A 21,514-nucleotide genomic window follows, 5' to 3' on the forward strand; every position below is an offset into this window, starting at 1 on the left:
TCGTGACCAAAAAATGTTGGCCACCCCTGCATTATACCATTAACTAATTTAAGCCAAAACCATCTTACTATGAAATAATGTGAATACTGAATAGTATCATGGTATAATAACTTCGTTATTCATTGTTTAAAATTTAGATATGTAATTTTTTCTAAATTTTGATTTTAAATATCTATAAAAAATAATTGCATTTATATATTTTTAAGTTTTTTGGTTCCAGTATAAACTATTTAGATATAAAGAACCTTGTTTTAAATGTTCAGACCTTAGATATGAAAATTAGATTTTTTATGGATTTCTCATTAAAAAAATAGTTTAAAGATTTCGTCAAAAATCCAACTTTAAATGCAAATAAAAAGAATCTTACCGTGATTTTAAAATGTTTTCATCGATATAATATCATTTCATGTGGGATCTTAAAGTTTTTGACCAATTTTAATTTGTGTTAGGCGTACAAAATTTTCTTTGTTGTTCGAGTCCGTTGACTTTTATTTACTGTTTTATGCTTATTAGTTATTATACATGTATATCGTTATCATACGTCATACACGTATATAGTACATGTTATAAATCAATCTTTTTTTATTGGCTTCTGCGTGTTATATATTCCTTATTTTATCTTTACTCGTCTGCAGTTGGCCACGTGTTCGGTCACAGGAGTGTCGATTCAACATAGTAGCAAAGACGATCTCTATCTCCAACTTCTATTATCACCTTATCCATCACCGGCAGCGGTAAGTGCGGTAAATACGGCCCTCTAAAACGGTGTACATATATAATTAACGAAAGAAAAAAAAGAACATCTGTTTCTCATTCGTATTTACCTCGATTTTGTCACCACTTTTTCGTGTACACTACCATCAGCCACGCCAAATGTTCGTCTCTTCGTGCATAGGTATATAGTACATATTATGTTCTACATAACGTAATAATAATAACAAAAAATCCTCGGTCGTGGATATGAAACGAAACCTATCTATGTATGTTATTCGTTTGCTAATGGGTAAACACCGTGAATTGTGCAAACAATTCCAATACCGTTGTAACTGATGTAGGTAATTTGAGTGTAAGCGACACAATCGAAAAATATACCTTTTAATTTTAAATAAGTTTAAACATTTTATTTAATGCTATACGATAATATTATAATATAACATTACCCCTTTAATAATTGTTGAGCTATTATAGTTACATACTAAAAGCTAATTAATAAAAAAAAAAAAAAAAAAAAAAAAAAAAAAAAAAAAAACATTACCCCCCCCCCCCTCTCCCTTCACTGTATACGCCACTGTCCGACGTAGGCATCATATAGTAAGTAGTTGTATGATAAAATAATGTATTTAATAATAATATAATACATAATAAAACGCACTGTTTCAATCATATATATAGAAAAATTAAAACGGCAGTGGTAATTTACTATAATATCGTTCGTTATACGCGCGCCGGAAAAATTGAATAGGTACGATCCACGAGAATAATATAAATTATAATATTTTACACCGATATCGCTGTTTGTAATCACGAAATCATTTGTATGATAATTATTAGGAACATCTGCATATAGATATTGCGGACGATATTTAATAGTATTGATTGACTGTATTGTATTATAATATATTTATATGTACGTACATTGCATTAAATGATATATTATTATAAATTTACTCGGATACAGGCCACAAGTATTTAGACTAAATGGTATAAACCGTTTCATTCGATGATTGTATTTTATTATACATTACGATTATTCAGTAGGATTGCTTTTGCCACGATTTCACTCCAATAATAATAATATATTCATGTAGAAATATATTACTAAAACTTTTAGTAGGAGCTGGTTTGACGCTTTACCGCATGCAGTATATATCATAATATTAGGAATTTACCGCAGTTAAAATGTATGTTATGTACAGTAATATACCTACAATATACATGCGACACGTGCCACGTAGAAACCATAAACACCACGCGATATTATATACTGCAGACAATAATTGTGTAGCGCGTATTATTCCGCACGCTCACATAATATATAATAATGAGATTAAAATATCATAGTTCGATGGAAATCGAGACGAATATTTTCTAATACAAAGGCAACAGTTTTACTCGGAATTACATTTTACTCGGTTTTAAGTCTTTTGTAATATTATAAAGGTACAGCGGCAGATAACTATAGATAAGTATGTACTTGGATCATGTATGCATTTTAATATTAATTTCAAATGACTCGGTGAAAACAATGAAATGTGACGGAGAAGCCTTTTCGAAGGGCACGCGCAAATTAACAGTCTTTAAGACAACAAAAGGACATGCGTTTTCCAATCAAAATATGTTCTGTTACACGTATAGGTACTAATATACGGCTAATAATAATATATACTTTATTATAGTCATTATAGTTAGTTAGGAGTCCGGTATCAACCAAGACATTTCGGGGGGAAACATACTCAAATGGATTGTGTAACCGTGAACTTTTATTGGATCAACTGTATAATAAATATTTACATACAAGCACTATAAATACTGCAAAAACGGTATACGAGTACCTTACTATTGTATTGTGCATCAACGCACTTAATATAAGCAAACATAAGTACACGACACGTGCAATTCTAGTGAAAAACGTTCCAGGAATACGGAAAGCTGTTATAGAAGTCAGAAATTCTGCTCATCTTGATTAATAATATCATAACGATATTAATTAAAGAAAAGTTTTTACTGCCTAGTATATTATTGTTTGATAAGCTACAGTGATATTATTTATTGGTACGATTTTAATAACCAATATTTGACTAATTTATATGTTTCAGTATAATATAATAATGTATTTGATATGAGGTTCAACCTTCCCTCGCTCAAAATACACGTACACACCCACACAGTAATCTGTCCAGAAACGATGCTGTAGTAAACGATAATAACGGTAATTAAGCCGATGGCGTTTACTTGGGGTTATCCGGGGCATAGGGTATAAACGATATAATAATTGTGGTGTGCACCACCCCCCCCCCCCCCCCGACCGTTTTTGCAGAATCCAGACGTCTCGTTTCGAAATCACGTATTTCTAAATTATAATTGGTATCGAAACACAACTCGACGATACGTGATTGAATGTATATATGAATTTCGAGTGAAAGAATCATCGATGCGTTTTATCGTCATCCCTGAAAAGGCTTCGTCTCTCGGTGTTTTAAACGAATTTATTATATATTTATAACAACAATAAAAATAAACCTGGAAATATAAAATATGAAATAATATTTGAAATTTTGATTTAAAGACAACAGACTAATGAAAAATGATTGTAAAAGTATAATAAAATATTTAAATTGAGTTAAAATTTTCAAAGAAGATAATTTTATATTTTATCATTTGTTATTGTTGTACAGTTTAAATCTCACAATATTGACGACATTGTTGCAAAAACAATTTATAATAATAGCGTTTATAATATAGTCGACAGCTTAACTTATATATAGTTATCAAAGTTTGATAATATATAAGTATATAATATTGAATATTTTTAAATAATTATCATTTATCATTATAGATTTTAAACTTGCCACTCAGCACCTGAATGATCGATGCAGTAAATAAGAAGTGTCAAAAACATATGCTGGGTGATTTTTTTTTTACCGAACAAGACTCATTATTTCAAAATCTATTAATGTTTTTGAAAAACTTTTTGATTTCCAGTCTAAATAAAACATTTAAAAAAATAATATATATTTTAAATCTTTATAATTTTATATTTTTTAAAGTTTTTATTTTTTTAATGATAATGATCTCATTGATAACATATTTTTTTTCATATTCCAAAGTAGAATATTTTTTTTTGATATATAAAAATTAAAATTCCAACGAGTAGTTTATAGTTTAATCCAACTGAAAATTAAACAGAACACTTATTATGTTAAAAAAAAACACTTACGGTTAAAATAATATTTATTTTGCATAACTTTAAGTCATAACAAAATAAAAATATTTAATAAAATAATATGTTTTGTTTTTATTTTTCATCATCATAATTTATCAAGCAGCAAAACATTTAGAATATTTCGATCTATAAAAAATCAAATTTTGGACAAGTTGTTTATTAGTTATAACCAGCTAGGGCTCGGGACATAAAGCATTTGCTTATTTTTATGGATTGACTTAATTACACATTTTAAGTGCTACATACAGGATGCTATGAAAGTGTATGTCATGTTACAACACGTTCAATATTCTGAAATTTGAAAGTGCTTTTTTTTGTTTCTTTTTTCAACGATTTTTTTAAAAAGTTGCTTATTTTCCAGTTTTACTGATTATTTTTGCCCTTTTGACCAGTTTTTCTACTCGTTATAGTTTTTTCAGAAAATAATTTGGAAAATCTATAAATAATAAGGCAAAATTTCTCGAAAGTGAAGTTTGATTTTTTTAGAATATAAAGATTTCTTTTTAATTTTTTTAATTTTTAGTAGAAACTTTTCCTACCTAATCATTTTGTTTAAATATTTTTTGTAATCTTTAATTATATGATTTTTAGCACAGTTACAAATTATATCTTTTACCTACTTTATCGTGTAAAAATGTATTATTATTTAACAAAATAATTAATTAGCCATTCGTCATTTAAATGTAAAGATAATTTTGTCCAGATTTAAATTTAAAATTCTAATAAAAAAATAAATTTACCTTAAATGCATTTTTAATATTTTAAAATAAGTAGTACAAATAACAGCTTATAAAAGACACTGAATTAAATAAAGATTTTTGACCGAGGATACAAATTTATATTGACAATAATTTTAAAAAACAACAACATTGCTCATGGCTTTAAATTACAGGACATCAAAAGAATACATTTATTATCATATATATATAAAACGGAAGTGTAAATATTTGATAAAAATTTAAAGTACTTGTCGAAGTAAGTTCATTTTGAGAAACTCGAAAAAAAAATGAATATTATTTTAATAAAACTAATATTAATTAACTAATTATTTATTACCAAATAATATCATACCTATCTGCTATAATTTTTAAAGAATTGAATAAATTAATAAAATTAGCAAGTATGTGATTACATATAGGACTATATAACAAACCCATGGGACTAATTCACTAATACAATAATAAATTACAGACATATAATGTGTAGAATTATAAAACACAGATAAAGGTTTTTTCCATGGGCTAAAATAAAGTAAAAAAATCATTGCAACTTGGTACAACGACTAAATAATAAGTAAACATAAGTATTATGTATATTCAATAATTCAGTAAATGTAAGATATTTTGTTTTTAAAAAAAGTGAAAAAGTGTTTTTTGATCATTCTTCAAAACTGTGAATGACTCAAGTAGATTACACATTATGTGTATTGGTATATTCGATTGTACCTGATACATTATATTATTTTTATTATATTGTATTAGGCACTCAAATAGTATTATAGATAAGAAACATGATTTCCTGCAAGTTTAATAATATATTATGTGGTATTTTGTAAGCATTTGCGGAGTACCTACACAAAATAAAAATATTTTATTTATAAAAAATAGACAAATTTAGTACAATCATATCATAAATGAAAAAAAAATATTTTATAGTAGGTGATTATTATATAAATATATAAATAATTATTTTATACTAAAACTGCTAGATCTGTACCTACCTATATATATATAATAGTTTTACGGTTTTTGCATTATTTTTGAAAAATACCTATGCAACACATTGCATTAATTACAATATTATTCTAATACTATATTTTGTACCAATTATCAATAGCTATAACATAAAAAGGCATGTGATATAAAATATGTATATAATTTAAAAGTAATTATGTGACTCACTCCCCCGTGTGAGCGGTTAGATTGTGTGTAAAGGCATACTAGAATAGAAGTACCTTTTTAAAAAGCTTGAAAATATCCAACACCAAAATGGACATCGCGTGATTGTATTACAGCACTTACAAAAAAATAAAATTATCTGTATAATAATATATAAAGTAAATATTATTAGAAATGCGTGTTCACCTTATTTACTATTAATCCATCAAATAAATATAAAAACCATTTAAATAATAATAACAAAAACATTTATTTGTGAAAAACAATACTATTTGCATAGCTATAAGAATAATATAATATTAAGTAACTGTTTTTAATTTAACTTCCACGCAATAATCAGATCGAACATTATAAACTTGGTATACAGGTGCACTTCAAACAATACTTATTCTAATTAACATGATTTGAAGTCGATAAAAATTCACCCCGTATCATATACTTATTTTAAACCATGCACACAACAAAACAATTGACGAACGAATTTTCTAGTCCGTTTCCACCAGGAACGGCGACCACGTTGAACCGTGGTTTTTTCGATCCCTGTTACAGCTCGGTGGCTGGCTATTTCTGGATCTAACTTGTCGTACGCATAGATCGGTTCGGTCGGTCCTTCGTCAACCTCGGTCGAAACTTGCACAGGAATGTATTTGGCGCAACTGCCACCACAGCATATGGGTTCTTCAGTTTCATCAAATCGAATGTATATGTTCGGCATAGAACTGTACAGTTTCATCGGTGGTCCGACGAATTCACCATTTATCACGTCCGGTTCTGTCGGACCCACCGAGGCTGACTGCATCGACGCCAAATATGACAATGCAATGTTTGGCATTGATGCATATTTTTTCGTTACAAAACCAGTAAAATCTTTGTTTACTCCTTCGTTCTGATCACTTGCGGGTAATTTGACCGAAACCAGCGAAACCGGCAAAACCGGCGAAACCGACAACATCGCCTGGTCGGCCGCAGCAAGCGGTGATTGCAACTCGACGTCGAATGTTGTATTATTTTCCATAATTATGTAGTATGGTATACGTTAATATAGCTTAACTATAAATGTATATTTAATACTTTTATAATGGAATATGTTTTTGGACGTATTTTTTGTAATAATAACACTGTAGTAATAACAACTGTACGATAGAAACGAATATTATGTATTTTATAACACACAATACATATATGGTTGTCAATAGCAGCAGCCAGTAATAGATGTTTATAGTTTTTGTATGCGAAATACATTTTAAATCTAATACAGTAAAGAATCTCGATTAAAGAGTCTGTTAACTTTTGTGATAGCCAAATAAATTAAACTATATAATGTAATTATTCTTATTTTGCATTTTATTTAAACAAAACGTTAGAAAATCCCTCGGAAAATCTATATAAACAATAAGGCAAAACGTCTCGAAGTTAATTTTGATTTTTTTTTAATATAAAGAATTATTAATTTTTTCTGATTTTTAGTCTTTTATTAAGTTCTATATTAACTTTCCCTAATCACTATATTTCAAAATTGTTTGTAATATTTAATATTTTTATTATATTATTTTTAGCACAGTTAAAAATTATGTCTAGTACCTACTTTATCATGTAAAAAAAAGTTTTTTTTTATTAACTATTTTTGCTCAAATTTAAGTTTTTTAAATGCTTATTTGAGTGTTTATAATGATGTTTTTAAGTGTTTTTTTTTTAACCGCTTATTTTAATGATTTTAAGTGCTAAAAGTCCCGAGCCATGGTTATAACTTATAAGTATTTAAAGTTTAAATGATAGGAGAAGTGGACCAATACATTTCGGAGTCCTCTTTATTACACAATTCAATTTATCTAAAGTTTAATTAATTATGGTTTATAAGTTATTTGTCTGACATTTAATAATTTTTATAAATTTAAGTACTTTTAAAAAATAATATATAATTTAAAAACGATTTTTATGTTAGAAAAATGTTGTTCTTTAACGACTTACAATTATGAAGAAATAGGATTTAAAAAATGTTCATAGTTTTTAAAATACTGAGAGCACTATGTACGAGCCATCGACACCTATATTATTCGAGTTTAAATAATCCGCACGTGTAAACGATTAACTCTCTTTCGCGAATATCGTTTAATTGGAATTATATAAGTCGGTACTATATAAGTGCAAGTAAATTATATGCCATTTAACTTTAATCATGAGGTTTTTGTAATGTTTCATTTTTTTTTTCTATAAACCGCATACTTGACACATCCCATGTTGTCTCCGTTCGGCCTTCGCCATATTATGTATACATGATTCATATTCATGTATTGTAAAATTGACTATAACAATATTATATTTTATTATAAGTACTAATAATAATATAGTGTCTCTTCGATGATGATCTGTGTCAAAATGGAAAACAATAAATTCTATATAAAATATTAAAATAGACATAGCTATGATATATTTATTAAACCAAAATTATAATTGAGAAAAAATGGTAGTTTATCATTTTAAAATAAATTTATTCTGCATCACTGCTAATTAAAAATAATTAAATTATATATAACAAAAAACATCAAAAGACTAAAATTAAAAGAAATAATATCTAAATATCTTACTTATTTATGAATTATTAAATATTATTTAGTTTTTATACTTGTATACTTATTTACTATTAGCTTGTATTTTGCGTTCAACAACTACACAATACTACGAATAGTTGAAATTTTAAATATTATATTTTACTGTTAGGTATTTGCTATTAAGGTATATTCATTTTCAAACATATTGATAAATATGCATATAAGTTCCTATGAAAAGATCTTATGAAGTATGGTTGATTTTAAATATCTACTTCCTCTACCATCGATTGTCGTAGGTATTTTCAATTTACATAAACATTCATCGAGTTTAATTAAATATAAAAGACAACATCACCTCGTTATAAAACCCACGCAGCTAACACTCTCGTGTACCTAATACTTTATAATTCGATTTTTATCAAACAAGTTTCAACTAAAATTTAAAATATGATAAATTCATTTTTTTTTTATGGATAAACTCATTTTACTAAAGAGTAAAGACCTTTAAGACCTTTTTTAAAATTTAAATAAATATCGTATTTTTCTAATTAGTTTAAAATGGGAAGAATAATAAACAAAGTTAGTATTAAATTTTTTTTTATTTTATGGTGTAGGTAGTCGCATATTTCATAATTTAAAATTGTCGTAAACATTTTAAAACAAGAGTAACAATAATATTTATGAATTTATTTATTTTTAAACCACAATGCTATGTTAAAACCAACGTATTATTTAAATAAAATACTAAACAAAGGTTAAATATAGTTTGAAGAGAAATCAAAACATTCCTAAAACTCGTTTTATTGAATTTAGGTCTTTTTTTATCCTAAATCACGTATGCCAAATTTTGAATTAAATAATATAATATTATATAAAGAAATATAACTAAAATGTTTTATGACATTAATATTACAACTCACAAGTATTTAACATAGAATAAATTTATAAAATATCAACAATTAGTTATTTTGTATATTTTGTAACATTATCATACTTAAACAAAAGCTCTGCACATGTTGTAAGTACGTTACGCTTGTTGAATTTTCGTATGAAAGTTTTAATGAAATATAAACCGTGCTCTGAATTTTTAGTAACTTAATACCAGACGTAATGTTTTATATTAATTTTTCAGTATGGCTTATCTGTCTAAAATAAAATAAGCCTAATACCACCTACCTATATAGATTTATTATAATTTTAAAAATGGATTTAATGATCGCTTGGCTTCAATACTAACGCTAAAATGCCTGGATTTTAGAATTATAAGTAAATATCTATAATATTTTAAATATGTGAGCAGTCTTAATATATTAATGCAAAAATAATTTAATAAAATTAATTCCTCTTAAATTCTAGTTTACGATAAACTTTTAAAAATAAAAATAACTTTAGATAACACAAATCGTAATAAATCACAGTAAACTTTAAATAAAAATTATAAAATAAATTGTAATTAAAGAATTAAATTTCTAATCGTACGGCCTTACCTATTATATTATAGATTATAAAAAAAACAGATCTAAATACCGTTTAAAAAAAGGAAATAAATACAAAAAAAATCATTTTTCATTTTATATAATACTACTTTAATCTTATTTTAATATGACTGAAGCCCCAACACTTTTTGAGATAATCGCTTTTATAATTGTTTTAAAAGGATATGCGACGTTGTGTTTAACGTTCTATGTTATTTGTTACTGTCTCGCAAATACACTTCACTCATAAAAACACATAAAATTAGTTTTTTCTTGAAAAAACCGTCTACAGGTTGCTATGGCCCATATGAGAAATAAAAATTTGGCTTTTTTTAACATTTGCAATGGGCATATATTGTTATAGCAACACACCAAATCGTGCATGTGAAGTTTCGACGCTGTAAAGCTACTGCTTCGCCTAAATTCGTTCGTTGAGGCAATAGATTTTTTTTCGAAATTTCATCACGAATTTCATAACAATTGTTAATGTTAATACTATTAATGTTTACTGTGGCTATACCATTTTGATATTTTTAGTTAGTAATTAAACATTGAAATTAACCTTATATTTAATTGAAATTTATAAAATGCAATAATTTTATTTAAATAAACAATAAAAAGTTTCCAATAATATATTTTTTATTTTATATTAATACTTAACAATAATATACGCTAGTACCGGAATTATAGTAAGTATTATGTACTATTTAGTATATTATTCTAATCTAATGATTTTAAAAACATACATTTTATAATTTATTGTTTTTCCGTGCAGCGAAAAAATATCAAATATCACGATAGGGCTTAGGTCTTTCAATTATACATAGCATTCTGCAAATGTTTAACAAACTCTCGTCCCCTAATACATTTCTTATGGTGCAATATAAATTTACCAAGAATGTGTATAATCAAAACGTCCGCCGATCCTCGTTGTGGTACAAATCGTATGATATAGTTATTCACATACAGTTAATCGTTATTTTTTTTGCATTTATATTTAGTCACAAGGCTATAAATTAGGTCAGGACTTTAGGAGTAACAAGACGAAGGAACTGTGGAACAAAAAAGTTTGAATTACTCCTCTGCCTTATAACGTCTCCTATTCGAGAGCTAAACTAAAACTAGAATAAAATAAACAATACAGTTGTCTGAATCGCAGGTATAAAACAGACGTTATTACCGTGTGCTGATAAAAACGCGATATTTATTCAACTTAACATATTATTTTCTAACGGATATCGGTATATTATATGAAATAAGCATTCTAGTATACATTATTATATTTTATTCGAGTAAATAGGTGGATGTGCAAAAACATCACGATATTTGGATAGTTAGTTTCAGCCCAGCGAGAATAACGCTGAACGAACGCGCAAACTACCGAAATGTCTAATAGGATAATTAGCCGCGTACACCGCGAAAAGTCACGTTACGACTACTGCAGGTCAGACAGCCGTACGGAAAAACAAAGCGGAAAACGCGTCTTTAATCGCGTGTAACGCGAACGCGTAACAAGCCTTTGAACAGCTTTTGGCACGATTGCCGCCGACTGCAGCGGGCTGAGTCGATACCCCTCCGTCGTCGCCACCGTGTCCACTGGCACCACATCCACCGCCGCCTCCACCGCTTTCCGCCGTCGACGCAAATACGTAACACGACGGTGTCGCGCTCACGGTGGTCACGACGTGTCGGCCGGTCACGTCCATCGCTTCGCCGGACACAAGCCGCACGGTCCCGTTACCGTCTCCGCCACCGATCTGCGATTCTCGCACGGCCACGGCACCTTCGAGCACTGCCAATGTGGTGGTCATCGCTTCCCGGTCGTCCGCGTCGTTCGTCACGGTCATACCTGTACAGACGGGTGATATAAGGACATCGGCCGAAAAAATTCACCAACCATTCCCCCCTCCCTTCGCCACACAAACAAATCCAAAATCACCTAATGGCGAATAGCCCTTTAATCAGAATTTTTTCCCCTCGCACCGTCGTCGACAACTCCCAAAAAACAGGCGTTTCAAATGAAGCTGTCCTGGGCACCTACTCTAGTATTTCCATCTGACCGACCGCGTGACACTGCATATTTTTATATAGTTTCCATCACGATTAATCATAATGTATAAACTTGCGCATATATTAATTATATTTTTAATTAAAATGAAAAAAACTTTCATTTACAAATACGATCGACATTATTTCGGTGAGAGATTATGAGAGAAGGATTTGCCTTATTACATCGTCAAATCAGTGTTCTACTACCCGATTACATTTTTAGAATAATAAAATGTTTATAATAGTTTATGCACGATACCATGAAAGTAACGATTTTAGTTAAAATCGCAAAAAAATAACAGTGAAAGTCAAAACTTCGAAAATAAAAATGGTGAAATATTTAACAACGATTTAGTGAATAAGATAATATTAAAAATAGATTAGGTTCGCAGAGCTACGTATAAACGGTAAAAGAGTGAGTGTGGAGTAAGAGCCATTGTGAAGTTTTGATTGATTATACCTACCTATTAAAAAATTAACGGTTTTGAAAAATTGTCAATAAATCACAGCTTTTGTGACACTGGTTAAAATCAATAAATATGTTTGAATTTTTTTTTGTGATACAATTTTTTTAGGAAGAGTTATTTGAAAAAAAGATCAAAACACGAATAATAAATAAGGACCAAATCGCAGGTGCAATATGTACCAGGAAAATCGGCAAAAAATAGTAGGTCATCATCCGTGTTGCGTTTTGCGTCCATCATCAAAGGCCGCCACCGGTCTAAGTGTCGGATCAAAGGCATTAGCCAGGGCACAGGTGACCAGGGTGACCAAGGGGCGTGCAATAGGTCCACCTTTGGGTCGACCAAGCGCTGGTGGAATCGACCGTTGAGTGACCCCCAGATATCCATTTGGATGGACATGTTGTCACGTCTATCGGGCATGTTGGCAGCCACACACCCTGCGAACTGCTTCAACATATCACCGTGCAACATCCACTTGTTGTTGACCGTCCAGCTCTGTCATGATATAAGTGTAAATGAAATGAATACATAATATTATTTATTGTACAGACATTTTTTTTTCGTTTCTCAGTTACAAATATTATTATAGATAAAATATAAAAATGGTTTTGAAACTTTTAAAGTATATATTTCCGCTGACAACTAGTGATTTGTAAGGTACTATACTAAATTTTTTGATCAAAATATTTATGGTAAGACATTTTAAGTTGTATACGTATAAATGTTACATTTGTCAATTTTAATCTGATGTAGGAAAATGCATTATCTTAAGCATGTTCAACATTCTACTTAGTTAGAGACGAAATTATATAATACGTATTATCCGTAAATTGTGTTTAGTGAAATTGTTTTGTTAAGATACTTATGTCAATAGATTAAACTATTTGTGTATTATTAAATTATGTAAGCAGTCATTTTAGTAATATATTATATGCCTGCTATGATATTATATATTTATATAATATCACTTATATACCGTAACTTATACGGTTTTAGATAAAACCTGAATCATTTTATTTATAATAAAAACCTACGAAATATTTTATTCATACCATCGACTATTGCGTTTGATTTAAGGAGAGGGTCATACCTCACACGGGTTACGGGTATTCACAGCTATAAATAAAATCGAACGGAATAAAAACAATGACTGATAATCACAACGAAAATAAATGTATATCTATAATGGTTCTGATAAACATTATCAATTTACACATCTATACCCAAAATAGTGAAGCATAATAATATTAATTTTCAAGTTACTACCTCATAATAATAATATTCAATACACAAAATATGTCTCCGTGTTGATCCATTTTGTATGAATATTTTTTTTTTTTGCTGTCGGTCGGGGGCCCCAAATATATAACGATTATATGTCATGGAATATGACAAATGCTCAGTTGGACAAGCCATAGCTTGTGTAGCTTAAACGTAAATCCGGCACTGCATCTATATACAGCTCAAAAGAGTCAAAATATTGATGTTATTGAGTATTTAATGTTATCCAGTATAGAAAATTGTATTGTATATCTATATTTAGTGACAATTTCAAACATCTATGTTTATGTGTTTTTGAATTACAACAAAAAACAAAATAGATTTTGTCACATACTGGTTTTTCATAAATATTCCCGTTTTTCCTGATTATTTTTAAAAGAACTGAGAGTTTTTTTTTAATTTTGAACACCTAAAGTACAATAGTACAAACTAGATGTTTTACCAGAAACCATCCTTAACGATAAAAATTGAAGCATTTTCATTGCCCGAAAAGGCGACGACAGACAGAATGTATATAAATATAATATTATGGGCATATTATTACTTGTGGATCCAAGAAAAATTGTTCACGACGTACGTGGTCCAACACCTTTACTTCTACCTTTGCCACTTCGACATTGTATACCATCATGTCCCAAGAATATCCATATAATCCGTTCCGCCAACCATTATAACCCTGTAGTAAAATATGTAATGTTATAATTTTGGTATGCTAAACTTAGGAACCGCTGGAAAAATTTTAATGTTTTTATTGTCTAGTTACCATTTAATGAAAATAATCTGTATTATTTTTTTTTAAATAAAGTCACTAATTATAACAATTTGAAACGCATTGCCTCAAGACATAATAGTTTGCACTTTAAAAATAATTTAATATTTACGTCAACATACATGATACATATAAGTATGTGGAAGTTTATTTTTCACAGAAAATTGTTTCAAACCAAAAACAAAGGAATAATAAAATGTAAAATATGTTGTTGAATGAAACTAACGTTTTTGGTGTTTTATTTATGTTTGGTATGTCATATGAAAAATATTAACTATACCTTCATTTTATAAGATTTCGTTCTACGATTGCTTTTATTTTAAAATTATTACAATTACCAGCGTTATTCAAGTTAATGCACAAAATAAATTTCACATTCTCACATTGGTCACATTACTATTATCAAAATTAACAAAATAAAACAAACCAGTTTTCGTAGTTTGAAAAATATATTTACTTGATTGATGCAATTAATTTAAATCTTAATAGGTTTTTTTTTCTTCCGAGATGATTTTTTTTTTAAAGTTCGTTTATGCATTAATAAAAATACAATTGTCGATCAAATTTTAAAGGCTCACAATCCATGATAAAAGTCAAGAGTAAAATCCAAAGTAAAAATGAAAGTGGAGGGATCTTAGTCAAAGCAAAGAATAACCATAATCTAATGGGTGGGATGATACGGTAAATCCGTTGATCACACAGTGAGTACAAATATACCTGTGTTAATATATGTGAGTACGGCAAAAATAACTGTAGAGCTGTGTACACACACACTCCTGCGACAATGACATTTTGTTTAGTCCTCGTCGGTGGTTTGTAGTCGATAGATTTTGGTTCAGACTTGTCGTTCCAAACAGATTCAACAGCGGTTCGCAACATCTTAGACATTGTTTTCGGTTCACAAAATACTGGTATCATCGCGGCGCAAACGTATGGAAACATACCTGTACAAGTATAGATGAACATTATTTTATTTTTTTGTTATACAAATAAATGAACTAACCATACAATAAACCATTAATACAATTTTAAATTATAATAAATAGTTTATAAAGTTAAGTAAAATATATATAGTATTATTATTTTTATAATAATAATAAAAAGAGCACTTTTTAAAATATTGGGTTAAAATGTAGAATAATGGAGATATTTAAGAATGTTAAATGGGACAACAAATGGCGGGTGAAATACGAGGAACACGAGGTGTACTAAAAATAACTGGTATCGATTAAATTATTGATAAAAGTTTAGTTAGCTATATGATATATACGATTAGCTAAAAAATATAAATGTATAAGTGACTCAAAATAGAGAAATGTAATCATAAGGATATTTATTAACTTTAAGTACGTAACTTGAAGCCTTTCAAGTTGAAAAGAAATTGTCGCTGTAATATAGAGTTCTATAGACTGGAACCTACAACATCTTCTCCAATATTTTCCAGACAAATGCGGCGTGCCAAAACTCTCAAAAGGTGTCGAAAACTCATAAATTAATAATTTATACATATATAAGTAGGTACTAAAAGTTATATACGTATTGGTGTGTAATGTGTGTGTGTTATGTAAATGTAAATGTAAACACGGATAGAGCTTACGTTTACAGAGTATAATATATTCTACGATATAGTTATATGCGTGTAACTAAGAAATTATACACACTGTAAATTGTAATAATAATATTTATATCACGGAGTTACTTGTTATCAACTACACGTTCAGATATATAATATATATAAGAAATACATTTTATATATCGTCCACTTATTTAATACTCACCTATGGTAAACATGGTTGCGTTCATGCCATGAAAAGCGAGCAGCACGATGATAGTGAACGGGCGAGTGAACCGGAAACACAGTCCAAATCCCGATAATAAGTCGATGAGAAATCCTCCGACGTGCACTATCCAATGATCAACGAATTCGGCTGAGAAAAAGTACCTGTATTATTGGTGAAATCAAAATCAATTAATAATACACCATCACAATTTTACCATGTACAACACTTATCGAGTCGACCGATATAGTTGAATAATATTATTACTATGTATTAGTTTGTCATGGCATAAATTATGCAAATATAGCTATGCACCTGAATGGAGTGAATGCGTAATGGTGTCCCAACGACATCATCGAGTAGCCCCACAGCCAATCGGGTTCGAATTTCTTTAAGCCAGCTACGAAGTACATGATGAAAAACTGTATTCTAAGCAGCAAATAGTTCCAACGGGGAACAGAAGACGGAGTGTCCAACGGAATTTTTTCGCAGCAACCGGTCTATGGACCTTTAGGGTAATACGACATGCGTTATTATATACAATAACATTAATTTAATAATATTATAGTGTACCTACGAGACAAAATATATTACTACTCTGCTTACCAGTTGTGGTGAGCGTCTATCACGGAGAAAATCGCGATCAGTAGACCGAATAGATATGAATGGTTGTTCCACACGCTTTTGTCGGCCAAAAATATGTACCAGTAAGGAATAGCGTACATGGCAGAGCTGATGCGATAGTGGAAACCCATTAACATACCGAGAACGCCTGTGAAGTACGAGTAACAGAATAAAGTTTTTAAGACAAGTATTATAATATGGAAAAGTGTTTAGGGTCAATACACAGGGCCCACGGCCAGATTTAAAATCTAAAAAGCCCCCCCCCCAAAAAAAAAATAGATCTAGTGACTAAAAATTGCAAACTTATCCTATTGGCTAATTACAACGAAATATAGAATGGTCAACTATTATGATGATTATAGATGCACAACATTTGAGTCTAAAATTAATATAGACAAAAATCGATTAGACGTGTAACAACATAATGATAACTTAACGTCACCACGAAAATTGATTATGCAGTCGACACCATCATACAATTTTAATTTTTTGAAGTGAAAACTTCTTTAGACGCTTTTAGTACTTTTTGTGCGTACTGAATTGAACTGAGCCGTCACGCTCGGCTATGTAACGCTCATTCAGGTGAAGTCGGCTCGAGTCGACTAAGCATGAGAGGAACAGTCAGCAGAGCGAGAGAGAAAGATAGTGTGTGTGTGTGTGTGAGAGAGAGAGAAAGAGAGAGGGATGATTTCAAAAGAAATATAACAATATAAAATTTGTGTAAAAAATAAAACAAAATTTTCGTCATTTTTTCGTAATAGTTATTTGAGTTGGCAAACTATTTTGGTCGTGGATATCGTCGTTCACTGATGGTTTTTTCGTTCAAGTCGATGTAGGTAAACCCGATTACACCGATTTAAGTGTTATCCCCGGTCGCGCTAGTCCGAAGTCCATTATTAATCTATTATTCGTTAACACGTTGAGTGCCGCGGTCGACGGGTAGTCGACAATTTGTATAGGCGTCTTTATGGTCTTATAATTTACTTGGTTATCAGAGCAATTCTTCTGTTTTTATACGTGGTTATTCAGTGAAATGTCTATTTTTAAACGGTGATTTCGGATTTTATTTTCGTTTATTTTTAGCAAAGTAATGGTTATTTGTTCCCAAGAAATTGCCGATGACAATTAGAATTAAGTGCATTGTAAAAGTTATTAATTTATCAATATAGAACGCAAAAAAACTTGTATTTCGTATTATTAATTTCGCCTTGTTGAAGTTTTCACTTCTGTCGTGTGGTCTTAAGCACACACATTTTTTTTTTTAAATCAACATTTTTATTTTATTACACTAATACTTTTTCTTTAAATAAATATCTAGAACCCAAATTACAATTTATCATATTTTAGAATCAGGGGATACCTTGGAACCTTATCCGGAGTAGGTGCCTTAATTGCTTTCCGTCAAATCTGTTCCTATCATTATTAAATCCATACACACACGCACACACACACACACACACACATCGATGGTTACATACGTTTATTATATTATATTATTATGTATTTAGTAAAAACGTTTCTGTTTGTGACTTACCGGAAAACATTGCCGCATACGCCAGACACATCCATCGGCCGGGCAGTGGTTTGACAAAATCAAACAGTGGAAAATAGCACTTCACGGGTTCCATCCATCGTTTATCGGCCTCGCAGAAACCCCTTTCATCCATCGTGTCGATCATCATCAGTATACCTACCATTACAGTGTTATAGAACTCCGTGACTATAGGTACACGATATTCACGTTGAAGTTGCCTATATCTACAGCTATTAAATCTCAACGATCGTTAATCGTATACCGTAGTATACATACGTGTTAGATATTGTTTTATATTTATCTACAATTTTGCGTATTTATACATGACAATTCACTAAGCATTAAACTCGCCCTCATTTATTATTTAACAACTCATTTATTTAAATTCTGAGTTTTGGTATATTTAAATCATGATTTTCTACTAATTTTTTCTATTTTTTTTCTTTTTTATTAATTTTATTTTCTATAAAGTTTCTGTCGAAATGGCGTAACTAGTGAACTAAAGATGTAGTCGACACGGATTTATCATGTAAAATATCAATGTGTACAATATTGTATTATGTGTTTAATTGACTTAAAAATAAACAAGTATCAATACAATTCAAAGACCTTGTATTATAGATAATTATATTTTCTATTGAATTGAACTATTATACATTTCTTTAATTCGATATGTTCTAATAAAGATATTGATTCGATGATAATATAAAATTATTACTTAAATATATTATTTATTATTTAATTTGATGATTATGATCGGAAATGACTAGAATGTATAGTTACGAGTATATGCTGAAAAATCACAAATATATAATAAATATATTATAACGATATGTGAAGATATTATCTATATAATAATATATACCAGTAAGAAAAATTGTATTAATAGCATTAGGTCAACTAATAATACAATACATTACTTGAATATTTGAGAATAGAATAATTTATGTTTGTAATTAGTAATAGGTAGTTTAATTTTGTTATGAGTCATAATAATATTATTAACATAACTTTACTGATATTCAATAAAATTAAAAGTAAAAATTTAATTTAAATAATTTTCGATATATTTTTTTTATACAGACAATAATTTTTATAGTATAGACTAAAAAACTAAAATCGGGTATGATATCGTATACTCAAATAGGACCAATTATTACTAAGTAGCGACTGTAATTACACTCCTTTAACGTATGATAACAGGTCAAGTTTCAACCTTTGTGGATAACCGTGATTTAAATATACTAAAAGACTATATTTTAAAATCATCTGATATTTTTACTACGTGTTCAGTAGGTCTTCTGTGGGTGATACGATCTGATTATAAAACGAGATCCCCTTTTTTACTATAAATGATTTAGTAGATAATTTATTAATTATTTAGTAGGCACTTAGTTCAATATTTGAATATATAGTTTCTCATAATATTCAATGTTGGATATATTTATTTTATATTTATAAAATATAAAACAATATTGATAGAATAAAATTAATTAATTATATTTTCACAATTCCAAAGCTTATATAATATCTTTCAGATTTCTTATCATGAACTTATTATCTTTAGTACACAAAGATAAATTACTGAAAAAATAAACGTTTGAATTTTGATTTGGATATGATGAAATTTTCAACAACAAAAAAACGTCCGCTAAGTAATTTCAGTAGAAAAGGAAGATTCTCATTTGAACAACAAAGCATTATATCTTCACAAGAAATTCCTTAGGTAGTATAAAAAATCACAAGAATTTAAAAGAATGGTATTTAAGTATATTTAATAATTCCACGAATAATATTTTAATAAATGCAATATTGAAGAAAACAGGGGTGAGTATATTTTATGAGTCATCCTATTTAACATTTAAAAAAATACAGTCTTCCTATTTCTATCCTCCCGCTCTATAGAGCATAGATTGTCTAAAAATGTAGGATTTAAATTTGACCATACTTTACTATTGATCAAACTCAAAGTAAGTTGTGGGTTTTCGAAAAGTGTGAATCCGCACCAAGAATAATTATTAGACAAAATATTAATACACACGTATGCGTTATAATATAATATTATTTTACATCATATCATTACAATATATAATTATAATTATCGTTGTGTTGAACTCACCGAAAGCTATGCGCAACGCTGCCAGACACTCCCCGTCTTCCGGTTCAAACATATAAGACACAAGCCGTCGCCAGGCGGTCGCGGCCCTTCGAGGAACATCTTTCCGTAACGATTTCTCGGCGACCGTTTCCGTGTCCGTGTCCATCGCTCAGAAGTGTGCGAATGGACCGGCCGGTCACAATACACCGATCGATCAAAATAATAATTATTATAAATACGTTTTTGGTCTCGGCGAATTGACGTGCTGACCGGACGTTTGACGTTTATGTGGGGCGACGTCATGACACGTCTGTATCTAACATAATAATTATAATAATTTATAATATATATTGTGTGTTTTAATTGAAGACCATCTCCGAGCGCGCGTCAATTTACGAGCCGATACGATATCGTATTAATCGTATTTATGTATACAATAATAATAATAATAATAATAACAATAATGCGGTTATGATGATGATGTCGATGGTAACATATTATTATGTGTGTCGTATGATGTTTTCGATTTAATCCGCCGCGAAACGGAATAATTGTCTTTTAATAAAAAATATAACACGAATAAAAAAACTATTATATAATAATATGTAATTATAGTGTATATTGCATTTTTTATCTAATGAAATAAATATTTGACTCGTTTTTTGACTTTATACCTGTGTATTGACTTACAATCTAGTTCAACAGTCACCAATCTAGAGCTGTGACTGTATTGTCAAATATAATATTTTAACATACAGTGAATGTAAACTTTAAAAATATTGAATTGTCTATCTATTAAGTTTTTTGCTATTTTGCATTAGTAAGTTTACTGGGTGTTAGGATAGGTACCTTAATTATTCTAAGTCATCGTGAGCATTTATAATATTTTATGATTTTTATACTTAATGGAATTCTATAATAGGAATTATTATGGTGTGGCGACATAGCATAGATGGAAATTGCGACGGAGATGTTTTAAACGCCACAGCGTTTGTGGTATGAGCCAGCTGAAAATGTCTTGCTGCACGAGTCATCATACTTACTGTGTTTTT

The 21,514-nt window shown here is 29.4% G+C and overlaps 1 protein-coding gene across 1 annotated transcript; it reads right to left on the bottom strand.

Annotated features, from left to right (window-relative positions):
* Positions 1-11,008: 11,008 nt before the first annotated feature.
* Positions 11,009-20,666, bottom strand: LOC132932243 (vitamin K-dependent gamma-carboxylase). The gene is given in 10 exon segments (XM_060998516.1): positions 11,009-11,714; positions 12,561-12,873; positions 14,204-14,335; positions 15,146-15,372; positions 16,207-16,370; positions 16,522-16,692; positions 16,694-16,714; positions 16,813-16,978; positions 18,365-18,520; positions 20,484-20,666. Coding segments are annotated over 10 exon segments (1,899 nt in total). The 5' UTR covers positions 20,629-20,666; the 3' UTR covers positions 11,009-11,310.
* Positions 20,667-21,514: the final 848 nt, after the last annotated feature.

This window comes from Rhopalosiphum padi, chromosome 1, assembly GCF_020882245.1.
Source record: "Rhopalosiphum padi isolate XX-2018 chromosome 1, ASM2088224v1, whole genome shotgun sequence".
NCBI lineage: Eukaryota > Metazoa > Arthropoda > Insecta > Hemiptera > Aphididae > Rhopalosiphum > Rhopalosiphum padi.